This window comes from Oryctolagus cuniculus, chromosome 1 (genome assembly GCF_051225735.1).
Source record: "Oryctolagus cuniculus isolate XC-2025 breed Fujian yellow rabbit chromosome 1, ASM5122573v1, whole genome shotgun sequence".
Classification (NCBI taxonomy): Eukaryota; Metazoa; Chordata; class Mammalia; order Lagomorpha; family Leporidae; genus Oryctolagus; species Oryctolagus cuniculus.
Genome location: NC_142867.1, coordinates 162479118 through 162497386, shown reverse-complemented (window position 1 = coordinate 162497386; position 18269 = coordinate 162479118). Strand labels below are relative to the sequence as shown.

The 18269-nt window shown below is 47.7% G+C and overlaps 1 protein-coding gene across 4 annotated transcripts in view; it reads right to left on the bottom strand.

Annotated features, from left to right (window-relative positions):
* The window catches only part of DOCK8 (dedicator of cytokinesis 8), a 253132-nt gene that overhangs the window by 21939 nt on the left and 212924 nt on the right, over window positions 1-18269 (bottom strand). For all 4 annotated transcript variants that reach the window (XM_008256091.5, XM_008256100.5, XM_089337104.1 and 1 more), the window contains 8 exons: window positions 16760-16912; window positions 15574-15732; window positions 13473-13573; window positions 12534-12726; window positions 7438-7581; window positions 6078-6209; window positions 5151-5285; window positions 3721-3810 (listed from right to left, as the gene is read on the bottom strand). In XM_008256091.5, coding sequence (XP_008254313.4) covers window positions 3721-3810; window positions 5151-5285; window positions 6078-6209; window positions 7438-7581; window positions 12534-12726; window positions 13473-13573; window positions 15574-15732; window positions 16760-16912 — 1107 coding nt within the window. The remainder of the gene's footprint in view (window positions 1-3720; window positions 3811-5150; window positions 5286-6077; window positions 6210-7437; window positions 7582-12533; window positions 12727-13472; window positions 13574-15573; window positions 15733-16759; window positions 16913-18269) is intronic.

The following is an 18269-nucleotide window of genomic DNA, read 5'->3' as shown; positions in this document are numbered from 1 at the left end:
ACCCACCCACTGACGTGAACGGGCGGGGTCGCTGACCTCAGACTCAACCGCTGCTTGTGATCATGAAATATGGCTGTAATTCTGGAGTCCCAGCTCTCCCAACCCACTGCGGGGATTGTAAAAGTGAGAGACCAGGCCCCTGTGTGAGGGAGGGCTCGGGCGGTGGTGCAGAGCCTGCGCTGTGCACAGGTCCCCATGGGCACAGCCATCCTGTCCTCCAAGGACGCCAAGTGCTGCTGTCTGAAGCTTGGTGCAACGCTTTCCGCGGTTCCTGCTTTCAAGCCCAGGCGAGGGAATGTGTACTAAACGAGCAGGTGCCCAGAGACACACAGAAAAACAAACCCTTATATTTGGCCAATTCCTCCCTCTGTGCATCATCTTCATAACATTCTGAGAGACAGATGCAGGGCAGGGTTTCGAATCTTCCCTTTCACAGGTCAGGCAGATGGCGACTGGCCCTCAGTCCCCTGGCCCTTAATAACACCTGGCACTTGCATGTTCTCCAGCAGCTCAGAAAGCTCAATCCTGAGCATCCCTGGCCATGGAGGTGGAGGTGCAGGAGGTACGGGAGGTGCCGAGGTGCCGGGGGTGGGGTGGGGGGCAATCAGTATCCCACTGCACTACAACAAAGACTCTGTCTTTGCACCTGGGTCCTCCCACGCATCTTCTAAAACTTGGAATTCCCTGCATGTCTTTGTTATGTTAATGAGGTAACTCACAGTGGGCCTGGGGCAGGTGTTCGTGGTGAGGCCACAGTCCCCCTTCCAAGTGCCTCTGTCTCCTGATTCCAGCTTCCTGGCAACTGGACTCTTGGAGGCAGCTCTGATGGCTCCAGTGGTTGGGTTCCTGTCACCCATGTGGGAGACTCATATTGAGCTCCTGGCTCCCTGGCCATTGTGAGCATTTGGTGAGTAAGTGAGAGGTTGGAAGCATTCTCTCTCTGCCTCTCTGCATCTGTATCTATATCTATTGTGTGCTATGCTAAGTCAGCAAGTGCTCCAAGAAGTAGTCACCGAAAACTCCCATCAGGTAATTAGAGGGTTGGAACTTTGGGCCGGTCTGATTTCTGGAGAGGGGAGAGGGGCTGAAGTTTATGTTCAAGCACAAGGCCACTGTCAGTCAGTCATGCTATGTAGTGAGACTCCAGTAAAACTGGACTCTGAGCTCAATGGAACTTCCTGGTTGGCGAGTGCACAGATGTGGGGATTGCACGGGGGAGAGGTCTAAGTCTGGATTCCCCAAGGACAGGGCCAGAAGCCATGTGCCTCTTCCTGGATCTTGTCCTGCGTGTGTATGCTCTTTGCCATAAAACTATGATGACAAGTAGAGTACTGCAAATTCTGGGGGTTGCCGATGGGAACCCTGGAACCTGCAGCTAGCTGGTCAGAAGTGGGGGCAGCCTGAGGGCTCCACTTGAGGCTGGTGTCTGAACTAAGGGCATCTTGTGGAGGACTGGGCCTTCAGATCAGAGTCTGAGGCTAACTTGGGTGGGTGGTGGTAGCTTTGGGATCCGCAAGGAGGGAAGGCCTACACTTCTAGGAATGGAGAGGCCTACTTCCAGGGAAGAAAGTCCTTGTCAAGGTCCCTGCGGGTGCCTAAAGGTCAACCAATGAGGATCAGACCTGCCTCAACCTTTAACCCCCACGCCCTGATTCTATAAAAGGAGCCCTCCCAATCTCTGACGCGCGAATTCCCCGGCCCCCGCTCTGTTGCTCTGTTGGGACTGGGGAACCTCGCCCGGGAGCGGAACCCCAATAAAAGCCTGTGAATTAATCGATTTGTCTGCCTGGGAAGATTTGTTATGCGCCGGACACCTTGCAGGTGGCATCACAGCTGCATGCAGTAGCCCCTGTGGGGTGAAGGGAACACACTGCGGTGTGAAGCCCAGGCGTTTATACCCTTCCCCAGCACACAGTGGGACCTGCACTTGGCTGGAAGGAACACTGCGTCCCAAAGAAGAGTGCCACTAAGTGCTGACAGTGGCAAGCCTGTGCTTTTTTTTTTTTCCCGACAGGCAGAGTGGACAGTGAGAGAGAGAGAGAGAGAAAGGTCTTCCTTTGCCGTTGGTTCACCCTCCAATGCCCGCCGCGGCCGGTGCGCTGTGGCCGGCACACCGTGCTGATCCGAAGTCAGGAGCCAGGTGCTTCTCCTGGTCTCCCATAAGGGTGCAGGGCCCAAGCACTTGGGCCATCCTCCACTGCACTCCCTGGCCACAGCAGAGAGCTGGCCTGGAAGAGGGGTAACCGGGACAGAATCCGGCGCCCCGACCGGGACTAGAACCCGGTGTGCCGGCGCCGCAGGTGGAGGATTAGCCTATTGAGCCGTGGCGCTGGCCAAGCCTGTACCTTTAAAAAATGATTTATTATTTGAAAGGCAGAGTGACAGAGAGATATTCCATCTGTTGGTTCACTCCTCAAATAGCTGTAAGAGCCAGGGCTGGGCTATGTTAAAGCCAAGGGCCAGCAAATCCATCTGGGTGTCCTATGGGGGTGGCAGGGACTCAAGTACTTGGGCCATCAGCTGCTCCTGCTAAGTGCACATATGCAGGGAGCTAGGTGAGAGGCAGAACACCCAGGACTAGAAGCAGCCCCCTGATGTGGGACGTGTACTCCTGAGGAGGCGGCTTAAAACTGCTGTGCCACGACACCGGCCCCTGAAGCTTTTAAATATGTTTTCCATTGGGAGTTTAAAGGTTTTACAGAAAAAAGGCTAAGAGCAGTAAGAGTATGGATTTGGGGATGGCAGACCCCAAGACTGAGGACTGCTGGGCTACTTGCGCGGTCTTGGAAAGCTGCTTCATCTTTCTTCTTTAAGACATTAATTTAGGGGCCGGTGCTGTGGCACAGTGGGTTAATCCTCCCCCTGCAGCACCAGCGTCCCCTGTGGGCGCCAGTTCAAGTCTCAGCTGCTCCACTTCCCACCCAGCTTTCCGCTATGCCTGGGAAATCAGTAGAAGATGGTCCAAGTCCTTGGGGCTCTGCACCCACGTGGGAGACCCAGAAGAAGTTCCTGGCTCCTGGCTGAGGCTATTCGGGGAGTGAACCAGCGGGTGGAAGACCTTTCTCTATGTCTCTCCCTCTCATTATCTGTTACTCTACCTCTCAAATAAATAAATAAGTAAATCTTTTAAAAATACATTAATTTATTTGAGAGGCACAGAGACAGAGACTGACAGATAAAACTCCTATCCACTTGTTCATTACCCAAATGCCCACTGCAGTCAGCACTGGTCTAAGCTCTAAGCTAAAGCCATAAACTGGAAACTCAATCCATGACTCACTTTCTGCCTCCCAGAGTCTGCATTAGCAAGGAGCTGGAGCCGGGTATCAAACCTGGGTACTCCCATATGGGATGAAGGCGTCTAACTGGCATCGTAACTGCTAGGCCACACGCCTGCCTCGGTCTTCTAATGTGCAAAACAGGAAAAATAAAACCTACTTGGAAGGACTGCTGGATGAAGAGATGAAATGATGTGTGTATAGGATCTATCACAGTGCCTGGCGTACGGCTGGTGTTTATTCAATGGTAACTTTCACCATGATTCCTGCCTTTAAGTATGTTTTCCTTAAGCTCTATGATTATCAATTAGTAGTCGAACCGTAGGCAAAATCTTTAGCTGTATTTAAATGACCTGGAGAGTTCAGATAGAGGAGGTCGTTTTGTGTTCTTGTAGTAGAAGAATGGGATTCAGAGCTCATTTTTTGTCATTTTCCCCCATACCTTGTTAGGATCCAACTTGGTTTTGTCCACAGGAGTAGAGTCTTTTATCACTTCCACAAACTCTGCACCAAAACACTGGCTGTAAAACCCCTAGGTAAGAGGAATCAACAGTTCATAAGGGTTATTTTAATACGGTGTGAGCCTATGTCTTCCCAGAAATAGAGTAAGTTTGGCTAAGAACAAGGCAGAATCTGCTCACTGATTCTTGCGAGGCCCTCTGAGCTAATGAGCAAGTTCAGCATTTCCTGAGACATAAATAAAAATATAAAGAAGTCCAGCACTGTCATTGATCCTGCCTTCCCGCAACGTGGGTGCTTGGCTCAATTCAACCAGTATCAGCTGATTTCCTGAGACAGCTCCATGGCATCACACCATTTACTTCTCACCTTTTGGACCCTGGGAACTTGGAGGTCACTAGAATTCCCACAATGTGGCAAAACAAAAACAAAAATCCAGTGCACAAGAAGACAAAACACAGACCTCTAATCCTGAGTAGGAGAAATAATATTCAGGAAGCAAGTGGCCTGGAGTCAGTCGCTGGTTTGTTCTTAGGAGAAGATCACTTTGGGTGAGTCACCCAGCCACTCTGGACAATGACTCCTTTGAGCGAAGTCATGATAAAAGCACTGTCTCGCTTGGCGTGGATGCGTGGTGTAAGGAGCAATGAGGCAACACAGTGGTGCCAGCTCGACCGAGCTAAGAAGGCACACGTTCTGAGCAAGAGCACAGAAGCACCAGGCGGTCACCAGCAGGTCTGGGGATCCCCGGTCCGCGCATGGAAGGTTTTGTTCTGGGGCTCCCCTGGACTTCCTTCGCAAGTCCTTGGTGCTTGGCCCTTTCAGTGTGTTTCTTTTTTCCTGACTTTTCTCTACCCTGCTTCTCTTTCTCGCCACCGTTTCAGTCGTTCCTCCAAGAACACCCTGCTATTTCCTGTTGCATTTTAGATGGAAGGTAGATGGCAAGTTGTAGCCGTGGCTGGTTCAAATACGTCTGCATCTGCATGGAACGTGCTGTCAGTGACACCCAGAGCATGGACACACCATGCCTAGGGGTGATTCAGTAATTTGACCAGATTACTTCAAAGTCAAGATGATCATTTTCTAAAAAAAATCCCTACTACCCTACTCACAAGCCTTTTATTGTTAACATTTGGAAAGGATTATAGAAAGCATATGATATCAATTTTGCATACACTTGAAAATAAATATTCACGACACAGGAGTTTAAGGGAAAATGATCAGAATCTTGCTTTTCTTCATGATATGATCTCACCTTCACCTTCAAATTACAAATGAAAAGTGGAAAAATCTATGGAGACATTAAGAGTGAACCTGTGATTTTTTTTTTTTTTTTTTTTTTTTTTTGTAATGACCCACTATAATGGTTTTGTAAAGAACATAGTATCAAGTGCATGGAATGACTTTTCTTACCTCTAGTCTATGTGAGATCTCAGGAAGCTTGGTAATTGCAGGTTCTTTGTAAACAAACTCCTGCTCATCCAAATCCCCAAATTTGGATCCATAGAAGCCAACTCGGAAGTAGGTCCCAAACATTCTCTTATGATCCTGATGGACAAAATGAGAAAACCTCTCCTTAGCCATGCAACTCCCAGACGCCTTTAGGTTGCGAAGGACAGGAGGCATGAATTGTGTTACAAAGCATTTTCTTCTCACAGCTGATGTAAATAGAAATCATTCCTTTAAAAAAATTGAATGTTTATGGAATGAGCTATGGAATTTACTAAAAGAAATCTCATGAAAGATAGTTCTAAGATGCCATTCACATGAATTTAAGATTCTCACATTTCCTGGTTATTAGGTAATTCAATCTGCCTTCTCTCTCCCTCTATTTTTTTTTTTTAAGATTTATTTTATTTATTTATTTGAAGGTAGAGTTACAGAGAGGCAGAGGTGGGGTAGTGGTGGTGGTGGTATTCCATCTGTGGGTTCACTCCCCAGATGGCTGCAACAGCTGGAACTGTGCCAATCTGGAGCCAGGAGCTTCCTCTGAGTCTCCCACACGAGTGCAGGGGCCCAAGGCTTTGGGCCATCTTCTATTGCTTTCCCAAGCCACAGCAGAGAGCTGGATAAGAAAAGGATCAGCCGGGACTAGAACCAGCGCCCATATGGGATGCCAGTACTGTACTGCAGGCAGTGGCCTTACCCACTATGCCACAGAGCCAGCCCTGCTGCCTTCTCCTGGACTTTGCATTCTGGTTCTCTGCCCATCTCCAGTCCTTTTACATGGGATAGGTGAGAACTTTAGTAATAAACTGGCCAAGGTAAACCTCTGCTGAGAAAGGAAGTGGGGGTGGGGGTGGGCGAGGAACCAGGAGCGGAGAGCAGCCCCCCAGCTACCTTGCTGATGATGTTGTCGAAGGCCTTCTGCAGCTTGTCGTGAGTGGAGGTGAGCTTCCGGAAGTCGCGGTGTGCTTCCAGGATGGGGATGACCAGCTTGTAGACCTCATTAACCGTCTCGTACAAGCCTCCCTTGGAAAGACGAGAAGAGGACCAAGGAGAATTTAATCTACCAGAAACCTAAGAGGAGCAGCTCACATTCACGATGCAAACGAAGCACGGGCGGAGGGATTCACTGCTGCACCGCTGCGCTAGACGAAGCAGGAATGCGTGTGGGCATCTCTGGGCAACGACAGCGTTCAAGCAGAACCAGACGCACGGCTACGCAGCCTGCGTGGCGATGCTGAGAGAGAGGGCCTCAGGGGTACTCCCCATCTCTTGATGGGCAGCAGGGGCAGGGCAGGAAGGCAGCTTTGGAGCACTTGAACCTCCTCAGGGGCCAGCACTACCCGGATGTTCCAGGAGTGCCTCGGGGCGGGGGGGGGGCGCTGTGGTACCCGGATGCTCCAGGAGTGCCTCGGGGCGGGGGGGGGAGGGGCTGTGGTACCCGGATGCTCCAGGAGTGGGGTGTGGGGGGGAGGTGGGGAGGGGCTCTCCTTTCTAATTCACTCTCTTGAATTTCAGGGAAACCAAAAGAATACTTAATTCTAAAAGGGAAGGCAGGAAAATGAAAAAAAAAAAAAAGATTAAAATAATAGTTAAATTACAATAGAGAAGAAACTTGAAAAGTAAAAAATAAAGAAGAATATAGAGAAAAAAAACAAACTTAGATCAGGTAAACACGTTAAAGTACTGAACCCTTCCTTGGCTTGAAATTGCCAGGAAGAGAGAGGTTACTGACATGAGAATGGATGAGCCTTTGCCTCTGGCCCCGAATCGCGATACCACCACTGGGTGTATTTTTCTTCTACTGGGAGTGGTCAGGTGCAGACAGGGTTAAGGAGGGGAGCCTCAGAGGTTTCTGCTCCGTTTCTCTGAGCTGGTCGTGGTCTGTACTGCTCCCCAGGGCTGCTGGGCTGTCAGCAGGGGGGCACTGCCCTCTCCTCCCAGCCGTGCACGTGCGCGGGAGGGAGAACATTCCACATCAGTTATTGCGTAACCCTGGGCAGGCTGCTTCACTTCTCCATGGCTTAGTTTCTAGCCCTATTAAGTGGAAATAATACTGTGACTGCTCCCAGCCAACGAGACCAGCGTGGTACAGCCGTGACAGGCTCCCACACGTCCTGGACGCGGCAGGTGCAATCTGCGGACATCGATGTCCTCCTTGGGCCCCTGCATGCCCTTTGCATCCTTGGGGTGTGTTGAGTGGGGCTGTTAGGGCCGGGCATCCGCAACCCTGCGGTGCCGTCTGGGCACTGACCGTGCTGAAGAGCTCTGCTGCCTGCTCCAGGAGCCCCACCAGGCCGCTCTCGGTGAAGTACCGGCCGGAGCACACCCCGTCCTCGTCAGGCGACAGGGTGTCATCGGAGACTGCAGACTCCTCCAGCACGTTGGAAGAAATGTTCTGTAAGTGAGCACAGGACATGCCCTGAGAACAGGGCCCACGCTAACAGCAGGACACAGGAGACCACCAGGACGCAGGGACCAGGAGGCTGGCGGGCCGACATCCCCACCCAAAGCCGCTGTTTGAAAGGCCTCGCTGAGCAATGGGTCTTGCGATCTCCCCAGTCTCTTCTTAACCATTAGGGGGTGGTAGACAACGGTCTGTGCAGCATCAGCTGAGCTATCTTGGGGGCACCAATCCTACTGCCAGCCAGCTGGAGTCTGGACCTTCAAGGCGGAGGCCAGCGCTGCCTTGTTTCCTGTTGGAGGGACCTCAGCCTCTCCTTTCAGATAAGCAGGCGTGACACATGATGACAGCCAAGGACAGAGCCTTCTTTGTGGACATTTTTACAGCCTGTAGCAGTTAGCCTCCCTGAGCGTTTTGTTTCTGCACGTGCTTCCTTTACACCAACAACAGAGTTAAGAGACCCTATCAGAAAGTAGATGGCCAGCGCTAGAGGGAACCAGATTTAAAACCAGCTAACAAACTTTAGGGAGGAACTCACTCTCAGAGTCACAGACGTGGGGACCCTGAGATACAGTGCCCCCTTCTATTTTGTGCCCTGTGTGCCCCACCTACCTTACCCTGTCCCTGGGCCTGGGCCTGGGCCTGGCCATGACTCACACTCTTGACAGGTCAAGAGTCATTTTCTTCTTGGCCCACAGCTGTGAAAGAAATACACTTGGAGCAAAGGAGAAATGGGATAGCTTCTTTGTTTATGGACTGCAAACAGGTCACACACATACCACTCCTTCCTACTGAGGAGCTCAAGGCAGGCATAACTAGTCAATTTTAACACTCTCCTTCAGAGCTTGGATAGTTTCAAATGTCTTCTCACCACAGCACTCTAGTCAGACCCTACCAATTGATCAGATTTAGAGTGTAAAAGAAAAGCTGCCTGCCTTCTGGCCCGACTGGTAAGACCATGCGAATCAACCTCAGCAATCAGTGAGGACTCAGTATAGTCCTGTCCCTTCATATCCAGTACTGTAATGTGGTTTCAGGAATGAGGTGGAGACTATCAGAGTGTTTTACAACAGACTCTCCCAAGCCCAGCCTCTCTATTGTGATGCTTCTGTACTGGAGACAACAGAAGGTAATGGATATCTCTCAGCTGAAAAAACCTAGTAACTCAGGAAACTATTAGAACTGTGCGCTGCTTTCTGCATGTGGAGGAACAGAACTGAAGCTATGTGGCCTTATTAGCTACAGTCGGAGACAGGGATTCTGGGCAGACATTCCTGGCGTCAGCCTCAGGGAGGTAACAGGCCCAGCAGTATCTGAGAACGTGTCCATATCTGCACTTGTGGAATATTGTACTCTGGGACACGCACTTTCAGTGATCTCAGTTTCTTGGAATCTGGCAACCTCTGAGTTATTTCCCTTGCACAGATTTATTTTTCTCCAGTTGATAAGTCTTGCATAGAGGTTCAATTTTTGGAGCAAAACAAGGTTGAAAACTACAGCAACAAGCATTAACAATGAAAAAAAAAAGAGAGAGAGAGAGAGAAGTAAAGAAACCAGCAGTGGACATCTGCTGTTAAGGCTGCCCAGAATTGCTTCATTCTTCTCTAACATAAAACACCCAGATCTCCATCTGGGGAACCACCCACAACTCCACATGCAGGCCTGTGAGTCTGGCTCAGCCACGTAAGGCGTTTCCTGTCTCCGGCCTTCGTGACGGATCTGGGCATGAGCACATGACTCAACCAGAACCACTGAGATGCACTCAGACTCTTCTCTGAATCTGCTAGAAGTGAGGCATGTCTCTGCCCCCGGACTTGAATGTGGATACGGACGCGGACATCTTACTCAATGCAGGAAGTCTGTGGAGAACAAAGGGGACCAACACAAGGCAGACGCAGGAAGCGGTAATAACACTGAGGTGTGACAGCATTGTTAGGGCATTTAAGTCTGGTGCAATGGGTGCCACTTCAGGTTCATCTCCCCTATGCAGGCCGATAAATTCCATTTTTACGTCAGATCAGTCTGATTTGGGTGTTCTGCCATTTACGAGTAGGCATTTCCATCTGATGTGGTATGTCTCACTTGGAAGAAATAAGAATGCATTCATAGATATCAGTGTAATTTGGTATCTCTTTTGCAGCTGTGAATGCCTAACTCATTATGTTATTTTGTATTTATTTGTGTTTCTTTATTAGAAAGGTCCAGTGAGAGAGAAAGCGAAACACACACACACACACACACACACACACACACAGAGAGAGAGAGAGAGAGAGAGAGAGAGAGAAGTCTTCCATATCTTCCATTCCCTGGTTCATTTCCCAAATGCCTGCAAGAGCTGGGGCTGGGCCAGGTTGAAGCCAGGAGCCTGGAATTCCATCTGGGTCTCCCATGTGGGCAATGCAGGACCCAAATACTCGAGCCATCACCTGCTGCCCAGGGTGCTGCTGGATCAGAAGCAAAGATAGGACTTAAACTCAGGCCCTGCAATATGGGGCGTGGGTGCCCCAAACGGTGGCTTAAGTGCTATATACCACACACCTTTCCCACTCATCATGTTATGTACATCATGAAGGCTTCACATACCAAAGTTTCTTCTGCCTTCCTTTGTCGCCTTTTCATCCCTGATCCCCAGGCTGGGCTATATTATATATTATAAGTGCTCACAGCATCTTGAGCCTCTTTCTAACAGTTTTTATCATAATAGTAACTGAATAAAGAATGGAATAGTTACATGATATTTTTGTGGCTACCATGTAAAGTTCATGAGGAGAGAATAGTGTCCTTTAAATGAAGACACTCTAAAAGAAAGAATGAACAGCTAAAAATTCAAAAAGATCTAGTTGTATGCACCCGTGGAAGGACAATGTGGAGTTTTCTTGTTGGTTCTTGAATAATTCTTCCATCTCACCTTGGCCTGCTCATTACAAGCAAATCAATTCAGGTAGTAAGACATACTAAACATAAAAGTCAATAATGAAATGCAATTAATATGTGATGATAAATATTAAATAAGATATAGTAACTGAGAAAAGTCATAAAAGAATTATAAGAAATAGTTTAGTAAATGAAATATGAAAAGTACATGATACAACACAATGTTAAGTATAAATGAAAAGATTTTCTGGGAATTATAAGAAGAGTACTATAATATTTATCCTTGACAATATCAAAAGGTAGATAGAAAATTGATGAAAGAAGATAAATCTAAAACAGTTTTTATAACTATCCTATTCACTTTCATATGATTCAAAGTTAGATATAATATTTTTCAACATTTGGATGAGAATTTAATTTTTGCTTTTGCAAAACATCTCTGAGTTGAGAATAAAATTTATTGGCCGAGAATGAAATCCCTGTGGAAATATGTGTTATTGAGGACCATAAGAAAGAGGGAATTAACAACAAGAGGAGAAACTCAGCTTGGCTGATACACAGAAATCCAAGAAACCAGAAGCTCCTGGTTCTCTGGTTCTACCACTATTTGTTTGTTTGTTGTTTTTTATTCTCTAAGCCTGGGAAAGCTGCTCTGAATCGTGTTTTCTTTCAGGTTCACACAGCATCACAAAACTTTGCATAAGAACATTAAGAATAAAGCCTTGCGTACTTCGTGTAAGTTCAATCAAGAATCACATAAACCCTTGCACTGGACTTCGTGAGTCTGGCTGGAAGAGTTCCACCACGATGGTGATGTCGTCCCAGTTCCAGGCACGGTCACCCTCCAGATCACCTCCTCGGAAAAAGCACTCGTGACACTGCTCTTCCCCTTCTCTCAGGCTGCATTAAATGAATCAGGAAAGCTGTCCAGGTGGGCCCTGAACATGCCAGTCCGAGTTAGGTGTTAGGTCTGGCATACAATTTCCCCTTGCCGATTGTGGGTCATTTTCAGCTTATGCTAAGAAACTACCGATTCAGCCTTTTATTTCCTAGAACTCTCAGGACGATTTGATTCTTTCTTGATTTTGGATCAGAGAGTGGAACCCAACAAATGATTTCATGAGGGAAATAGTCTCGTCATGAAACACCTTCATGGTTGTTAGAATATGGTACCAACCATAAATCTTTGGGGAAGAGTTTTCAAAACCTCAGAAAAATCGCTCTTTCAGTTTCTTCGTCTGTGAAGTGGGGTTGACAGTCTCTCCAGGCACCTGCTTCCCAGGCATAGTGGGAAGGTCAAATCAAACAACCCTGGGCTGGCGCCGGGGCTCAATAGGCTAATCCTCCACCTAGCGGCGCCGGCACACTGGGTTCTAGTCCTGGTCAGGGCGCCGGATTCTGTCCCGGTTGCCCCTCTTCCAGGCCAGCTCTCTGCTGTGGCCTGAGAGTGCAGTGGAGGATGACCCAAGTGCTTGGGCCCTGCACCCCATGGGAGACCAGGAGAAGCACCTGGCTCCTGCCTTCGGATCAGCGGGGTGTGTCGGCCGCAGCGCACCAGCCATGGCGGCCATTGGAGGGTGAACCAAGGGCAAAAGGAAGACCTTTCTCTCTGTCTCTCTCTCTCACTATCCATTCTGCCTGTAAAAAAAAAAAAAAAAAAAAAAAAAAAAAAAAAAAAAAAAAAAACAAACAAACAAAAACCACACACACACACACACACAAAAACCCTGGGAAAGTATGCAAAGGTCTACCAAAGACCAGTCAACCCCAGGGAACACAGTAAACAATGAAAACAAACAAACAAACAAGAGGGTAAAGCAATTAGAACAGGCGAATGTAAGACATGAAGGCAGGGCTGTGCAACCTTGCGACTGTGGACAACTGGGGCCAGGTAACTGTTGGTAGATTTCCTATGCATTGTAGAATGTTTGGCACCGTCCTTGGCTTCTACCTATTAGACACCAGTGGTTCCCACCTGCCCACGTCCATGGGTAACACCCACAAATACTTCCCCACATTGCCAACTGCCCCTGGGAACCACTGCTCTGTGAGAAGAGCTGCCGCTGCCCCACCTGGAAGCTGACGCTGCCCACGGGCAGGTAGCTGCGGTCCTCCAGCATGCTCAGGTACTCGGCCACGAGTGCGGCCGCGTGCACCAGGCACATGGCAGCCTCCGTGTAGCATTTCTTCTTGGTGTGCTTCTCTGCCATGTTCTGGAGCCAGGTCAGCCGCAGGTCAGGAGACGTCTGGTAACTCTTGGCAATTCTGAAGACGGATTGGGAAATAGCTTCAAGCGAAACTGGTGAATGACAGCATCCTTATACTGTGCGTGGCCATTGCTGACCCCAGGAGTGCTCCCCTCCCCCAACCCCCATACACACTCTCTCATACTTCTGCCGGCATCTTCAGAATCACAGAAAGGGTGAATATTTATTAGCCCAACTGTTTTTAGTCTGTCTGGAGGATGCTAGACCCTAAGACACAGGAAAAAAAAAAAGACCTGACCAAATGATATCTGTATCAATGGATCTCAAGCAATTTTCTGCCATTTGACTCAATATAAGAACAGAAGGCAAAAATGCTACCCTTCCTATGGTGTGGCAGCAAACAACTTTGCCTCTGTCAGTAGTTTCTCCTGAACAAGCATGGAAGGTCAAGTTTTAAATGACAAATTAGGATTTCTAAAGTAAAACTGGATCTGGATAACTGAACACACACAAATGCAACAAAACCATAGAGTATAATTCATATAATAGTTGGAAATTTTCTCCTCTCATTCCATTTAAGTAGAGCACAGTGGTGTAAAATAGGCAACTCACTGTAAGTTAGGCAGACTTTTTTAAAAAAAAAAACACATATACATGAATCAACCTACTCTGTATGTCCTGTATAAATATTTGGATGTCATCCAAAAAAGTGTACCCATACTACCTGCGAGAATTACATCAGGAAGAACTCACCAGTCAGTGACAGATCCTAGGGCCCCAGGAGACTGAACAGGAAGAGTTTACCTGTACATGAGGTCCATCAGCATCTCAGGGTCTTCCTGAAACTCCCTCATTTTCACCGTGTCATATAAGATGCTATTGAGGTTGCACAGAAGTTCCTCCACCTGCAACAATGTAAGCCCCTTAGTAATCTTGGCTTTGCAGTCCATTAACATTACACTGAGGGGCTGGTGCTGTGGTACAGTGGGTTAAAGCCCCAGCCTGCAGTGCTGGCATCCCATATGGGCACCAGTTCGAGTCCCAGCTGCTCCACTTCTGATCCAGCTCTCTGCTATGGCCTGGGAAAGCAGTAGAAGATGGTCCAAGTCCTTGGGTCCCTGCACCTGTGTGGGAGACCCGGAAGAAGCTCCTGGCTCCTGGCTTCGGATTGGCTCAGCTCCAGCCATTGCGGTCATTTGGGGAGAGAACCAGCAGAATGGAAGACCTCTCTCTCTGGCTCTACCTCTCCCTGTAACTTTGTCTTTCAAATAAATAAAATAAATCTTAAAAAAAAAAAAAAGATTACGTTGAGAGTGCAGGGGAAGCAATGGAAAGGCTTTGAGCAGAGCGAAGCCGAGAGGAGAGGTGAGAGAAGTCCAGACTGGATTTGCTGTGACTTCAACTTCATAATCCCAGGTGATTCTGGGCCCAAGATGTGAGAGCCCTTGAGACTCAAGAATTAGCCCTGAGTCCTCATGCTATCTTCCTCCCCCAAAACTAGCTTGAATTGGTTTCAGGTATTTACAAAATTTCTAAACTGTACTCTGGAACTTCAGGGTTTTTTGTTGTTGTTGCTTTTGGTTTTTTTGTTTTTGTTTTTGTTTTAGATTTATGTATTTATTTGAGAGAGTTAGACAGAGAGAGGGAGAAACAGAGAGAAAGGTCTTCCAGCTGCTGGTTTACTGCCCAAATGGCCCCAACAGCTGGACCTGGGCCAATCCAAAGCCAGAAGCCAGGAGCTTCTTTCGGGTCTCCCATGAGGGTGCAGGGGCCCCAGGACTTGGGCCATCTTCTACTGCTCTCCCAGACCACAGCAGAGAGCTGGATTAGAAGAAGGGCAGCCAACACTGGAACCAGCACCTCTATGGGATGCCGGCGCTGCAGGTGGAGGATTAACCTTACTGCGCCGTGGCGCCAGACCCTCATTCATTCATTCTTAATTGAGAACCTGCCATAGACTAACTAGGCTAGGAGCTGTACCTAAACCTAATGAGACTTGCTGGAGTTCTATGGGCATTCTAATGGAGATGGAAGAGCTCATTGTCTTCACCAGTTTCCTTAGGACTCATTTTGTTTACAAGCTCTAATTTGGCCTTTCCTTCCCCTTCAGTACACACTAGTCAAGGTGGTTCCTTTACTGCCCCTTAGACACAATTCATTCTCTCCCCCACTTTCCCCCTGCCCCCTGAAGCGTACTTCAGCCTTTTAAGCTTACCCCTCCCCTAAGTGTCTCCTGGCCACTAGATTGTTTATTACTTCACCCCTCACATAGAGTTTCATTTCTTTTTTTTTTTTTTAAAGATTTAGTTATTTATTTGAAAGGCAGAGTTACAGAGAGGCAGAGAGAGAGAGAGAGAGAGGGAGAGGCAGAGAGAGAGGTCTTCCATCTGATGATTCACTCCCCAATGGCTGCAATGGCCAGAGCTGCACCAATCCGAAGCCAGGAGCCAGGAGCTTCTTCTGGGTCTCCCAAGTAGATGCAGGGGCCCAAAGACTTGAGCCATCTTCTACTGCTTTCCCAGGCAATAGCAGAGAGCTGGATCAGAAGTGGAGTGGCCGGGACTTGAACCGGCGCCCATATGGGATTCCTACACTGCAGGTGGCGGCTTTACCCGCTACCCCACAGTGCTGGCCTCAGTGTTTCATTTCTTCCTGCACAGCTGGCACTTAAGTATCAGGTTCCTAATCGTTTTGAGACAGAGCTTTCCAAATAGATCCTTGGCATCTTAAGTTGAGGACAGAGGTGGATGTGTTTTGTTTTTGTTTTCTCTTTTTTACCTCTTAGAGCACCGAGAACATTTGCAATATTGGGCCGGCAATACATACTTGCAAATAACACACACGCACATTCATAATCAATGTATCCCAAACCCATTCAGGAGACAGGGAATATTCTTCAGTCTACCTGGGTGGGAAAAGGAGTCGCCTGCATGGCCACGTCCTCTTCTGAATAGGCCAGGATCGTCCTCAGGGATCTTCTCAGGTGCACCTCATTAAAGTCTGGGGCTTTGCCCACCAAGGACGCCAGAGACATGGTTACCTGCATCTTCACTCTTGCAAAGTTCTGAGAAAAAGAATAAAGATGGAACAAGCAACACTCAACTAGGAGATAAAGACAGCAGCCCCAGACACAAGCAATTCTTCAATGTTCCTGTTACCTCAACCTTAATCACTTCCTTTTCTCTCAATGCAATGAGAGCCATACTTTGAACAAGATTCATACTGTTGTTTAAATGGATATTGCTTGCACATAAATCTGTCAGGCTCCCTTTAAATTTTCATTGAGGACTGGGCTGCCTCTGCACTGCAAAGCTGGAAGATTCTTACAAAGCTGGGTCACAGTATTTATCTTCTTGTGCCAAGATTCTCTTCTTGAAACTTTAATGAAACTGCAAAAAGGAATGTGACCTCTATAGCCACAGTTTCTGAGATTTTAGACTCTAGGGAAGCAGCGACTTTGTCCCTCCCTTCCTTCCAGGCCCACAGAAAAATGTGGCAATTCTAAGGCTCCCCCAGGAATGTCCTAAAGATTTTAAATAGTTTTCCCCAGTTTTCATCAGTGTTCTGAGGACCTTGCCTTTCTTCCATGGGCCAACTTAACTTTAACATCACTTCAGCAGGTACATAACTACAAATGGAAATTCCAAAAGGACATACCCAAATCCACACAGACCAAAGCTAAGGTTTACAATTCTACCGTAAAGCTCAACTCCAAAAGCTTCAAATCCTCCATTCTTACTCAGGTCCAGATGATAATGATCATTTAAAATTCTCTCCCACAGGTCACTCTGGCAGCTTGTCAGAATTCAGGAACAGGACATGCTTCTGAATTCTTGTGTGCTGTACTTTTTCTACAGATAACTGTCACATATATGCTTCCACTTCTTACTGAAACATACTGATGGAAGGCACTGCATGCCCCGGTCTTGACTGGCTTTGAGATACAAATCCCAGTGAAACCTGCTGTCCATCTACAAACTCAACTGCTCCATCTCACAAAAGTCAAGCTCTGCCTGATGTTTTCCTGTCAACCAACGCCTCATGTTGGCTTTCTCTACTGATTCCGAGTCACCGCAAGTCTGAGCTCTTACACTCGTGGCTCCGAAGCTGAACCTCATGAGGAGGTAGAGGGTGGCGCAGGCCTGGCTCCGGGTGACATCCATGCTGCTGCTGCAGTGGTGCAGAACTCGCTGACACAGGTCCGCACACTGTTCCACCTCCTCCTCGAACAGCAAGTCTCCAAACTAGGAGAGACACAAAGGGCCCATTAGGCATCACTTGGCACTGTCAGACGCTTTCTGGACAGGATTCCTGCTGAAATATGCAAACGTCTGCTTGGACAAGCAAAAAGCCCAGAAGAGGGAAGACATTGCACCATAGAGATAATGAGCTACATGAGTCAGAAGATGGATTTGAGCAATGAAGTCAACTTCGGGCTTAATTATGAAATGTATAACTGAGGTCATGGCTGCATCATTAACTGCACTGTTAGCCATGCTGTGTTCACTAGTGAAGTCACAGCTTCGAAGGAATTAATCGTGAGTTTCTTGATGTCTCTGGAAATTATTGGTTCTAATACAGGAGAGCAGAATTCCACTTTCTGAATCTTAAGGACCACATGCAGAAGGTAGCAACTGAGATTTTCCATAGAGAAAAAAAAAAAAAAAAAAAAAAAAAACCAACAACAACAAAAAAATTGACACAGGCCATTTTTACCCAAGGAAAAATTTACTTTCTTTAGTCTATAAAAAATTTCTGACCGGCGCTGCGGCTCCCTTGGCTGATCCTCCACCTGTGGCGCCAGTACTCCAGGTTCTAGTCCTGGTTGGGGCGCCGGATTCTGTCCCGGTTGCTCCTCTTCCAGTCCAGCTCTCTGCTGTGGCCCGGGAAGGCAGTGGAGGATGGCCCAAGTGCTTGGGCCCTGCACCCACATAGGAGACCAGGAGGAAGCACCTGGCTCCTGGCTTCGGATCGGCGCAGCGCGCCGGCCGTAGCAGCCATTTGAGGGGGGTGAACCAACATAAAGAAGACCTTTCTCTCTGTCTCTTTCTCTCTCACTGTCTAACTCTGCCTGTCAAAAAAAATTAATTTCTTTTTTAAAAAAATTTAAGATAAACAAATTTTATGTATTTTACATATACAGATTTAGGAACACAGTGATACTTCCTTCCCTGTCCTCCCTCCCGCCCATACTCCCACCTTTCCTCCTCCTTCTTCTCTTATTCCCTCTCTTAATTTCTATAAAGATCTACTTTCATTTTACTTTATACTTGTAAGATTAACTCTACACTAAGTAAAGGGTGCAACAACTAGTAAACAAACAAACAAAAACACTGCTCCTCAACAGTAGAGACAAGGGCTGTAAACAATCATCGAATTTCTAAATGTGAACCTTCTGGCACTTTGTGCCACAACATTTTCTAAGACTTAGTAAGGGAGCCATGAACAGGAGTCAATCTACTCAGATGAGGTATTGAAGAAACAGGCGGAAACAGCAACGTCACTCTGGTGAACTTTGCTCTCACGTCATGGACTTCCAATGAGTGGCCCTTCTGAGTTTCCAGGATTCGGCACACGTTTCAAGTCTGAGAGCCACCATAT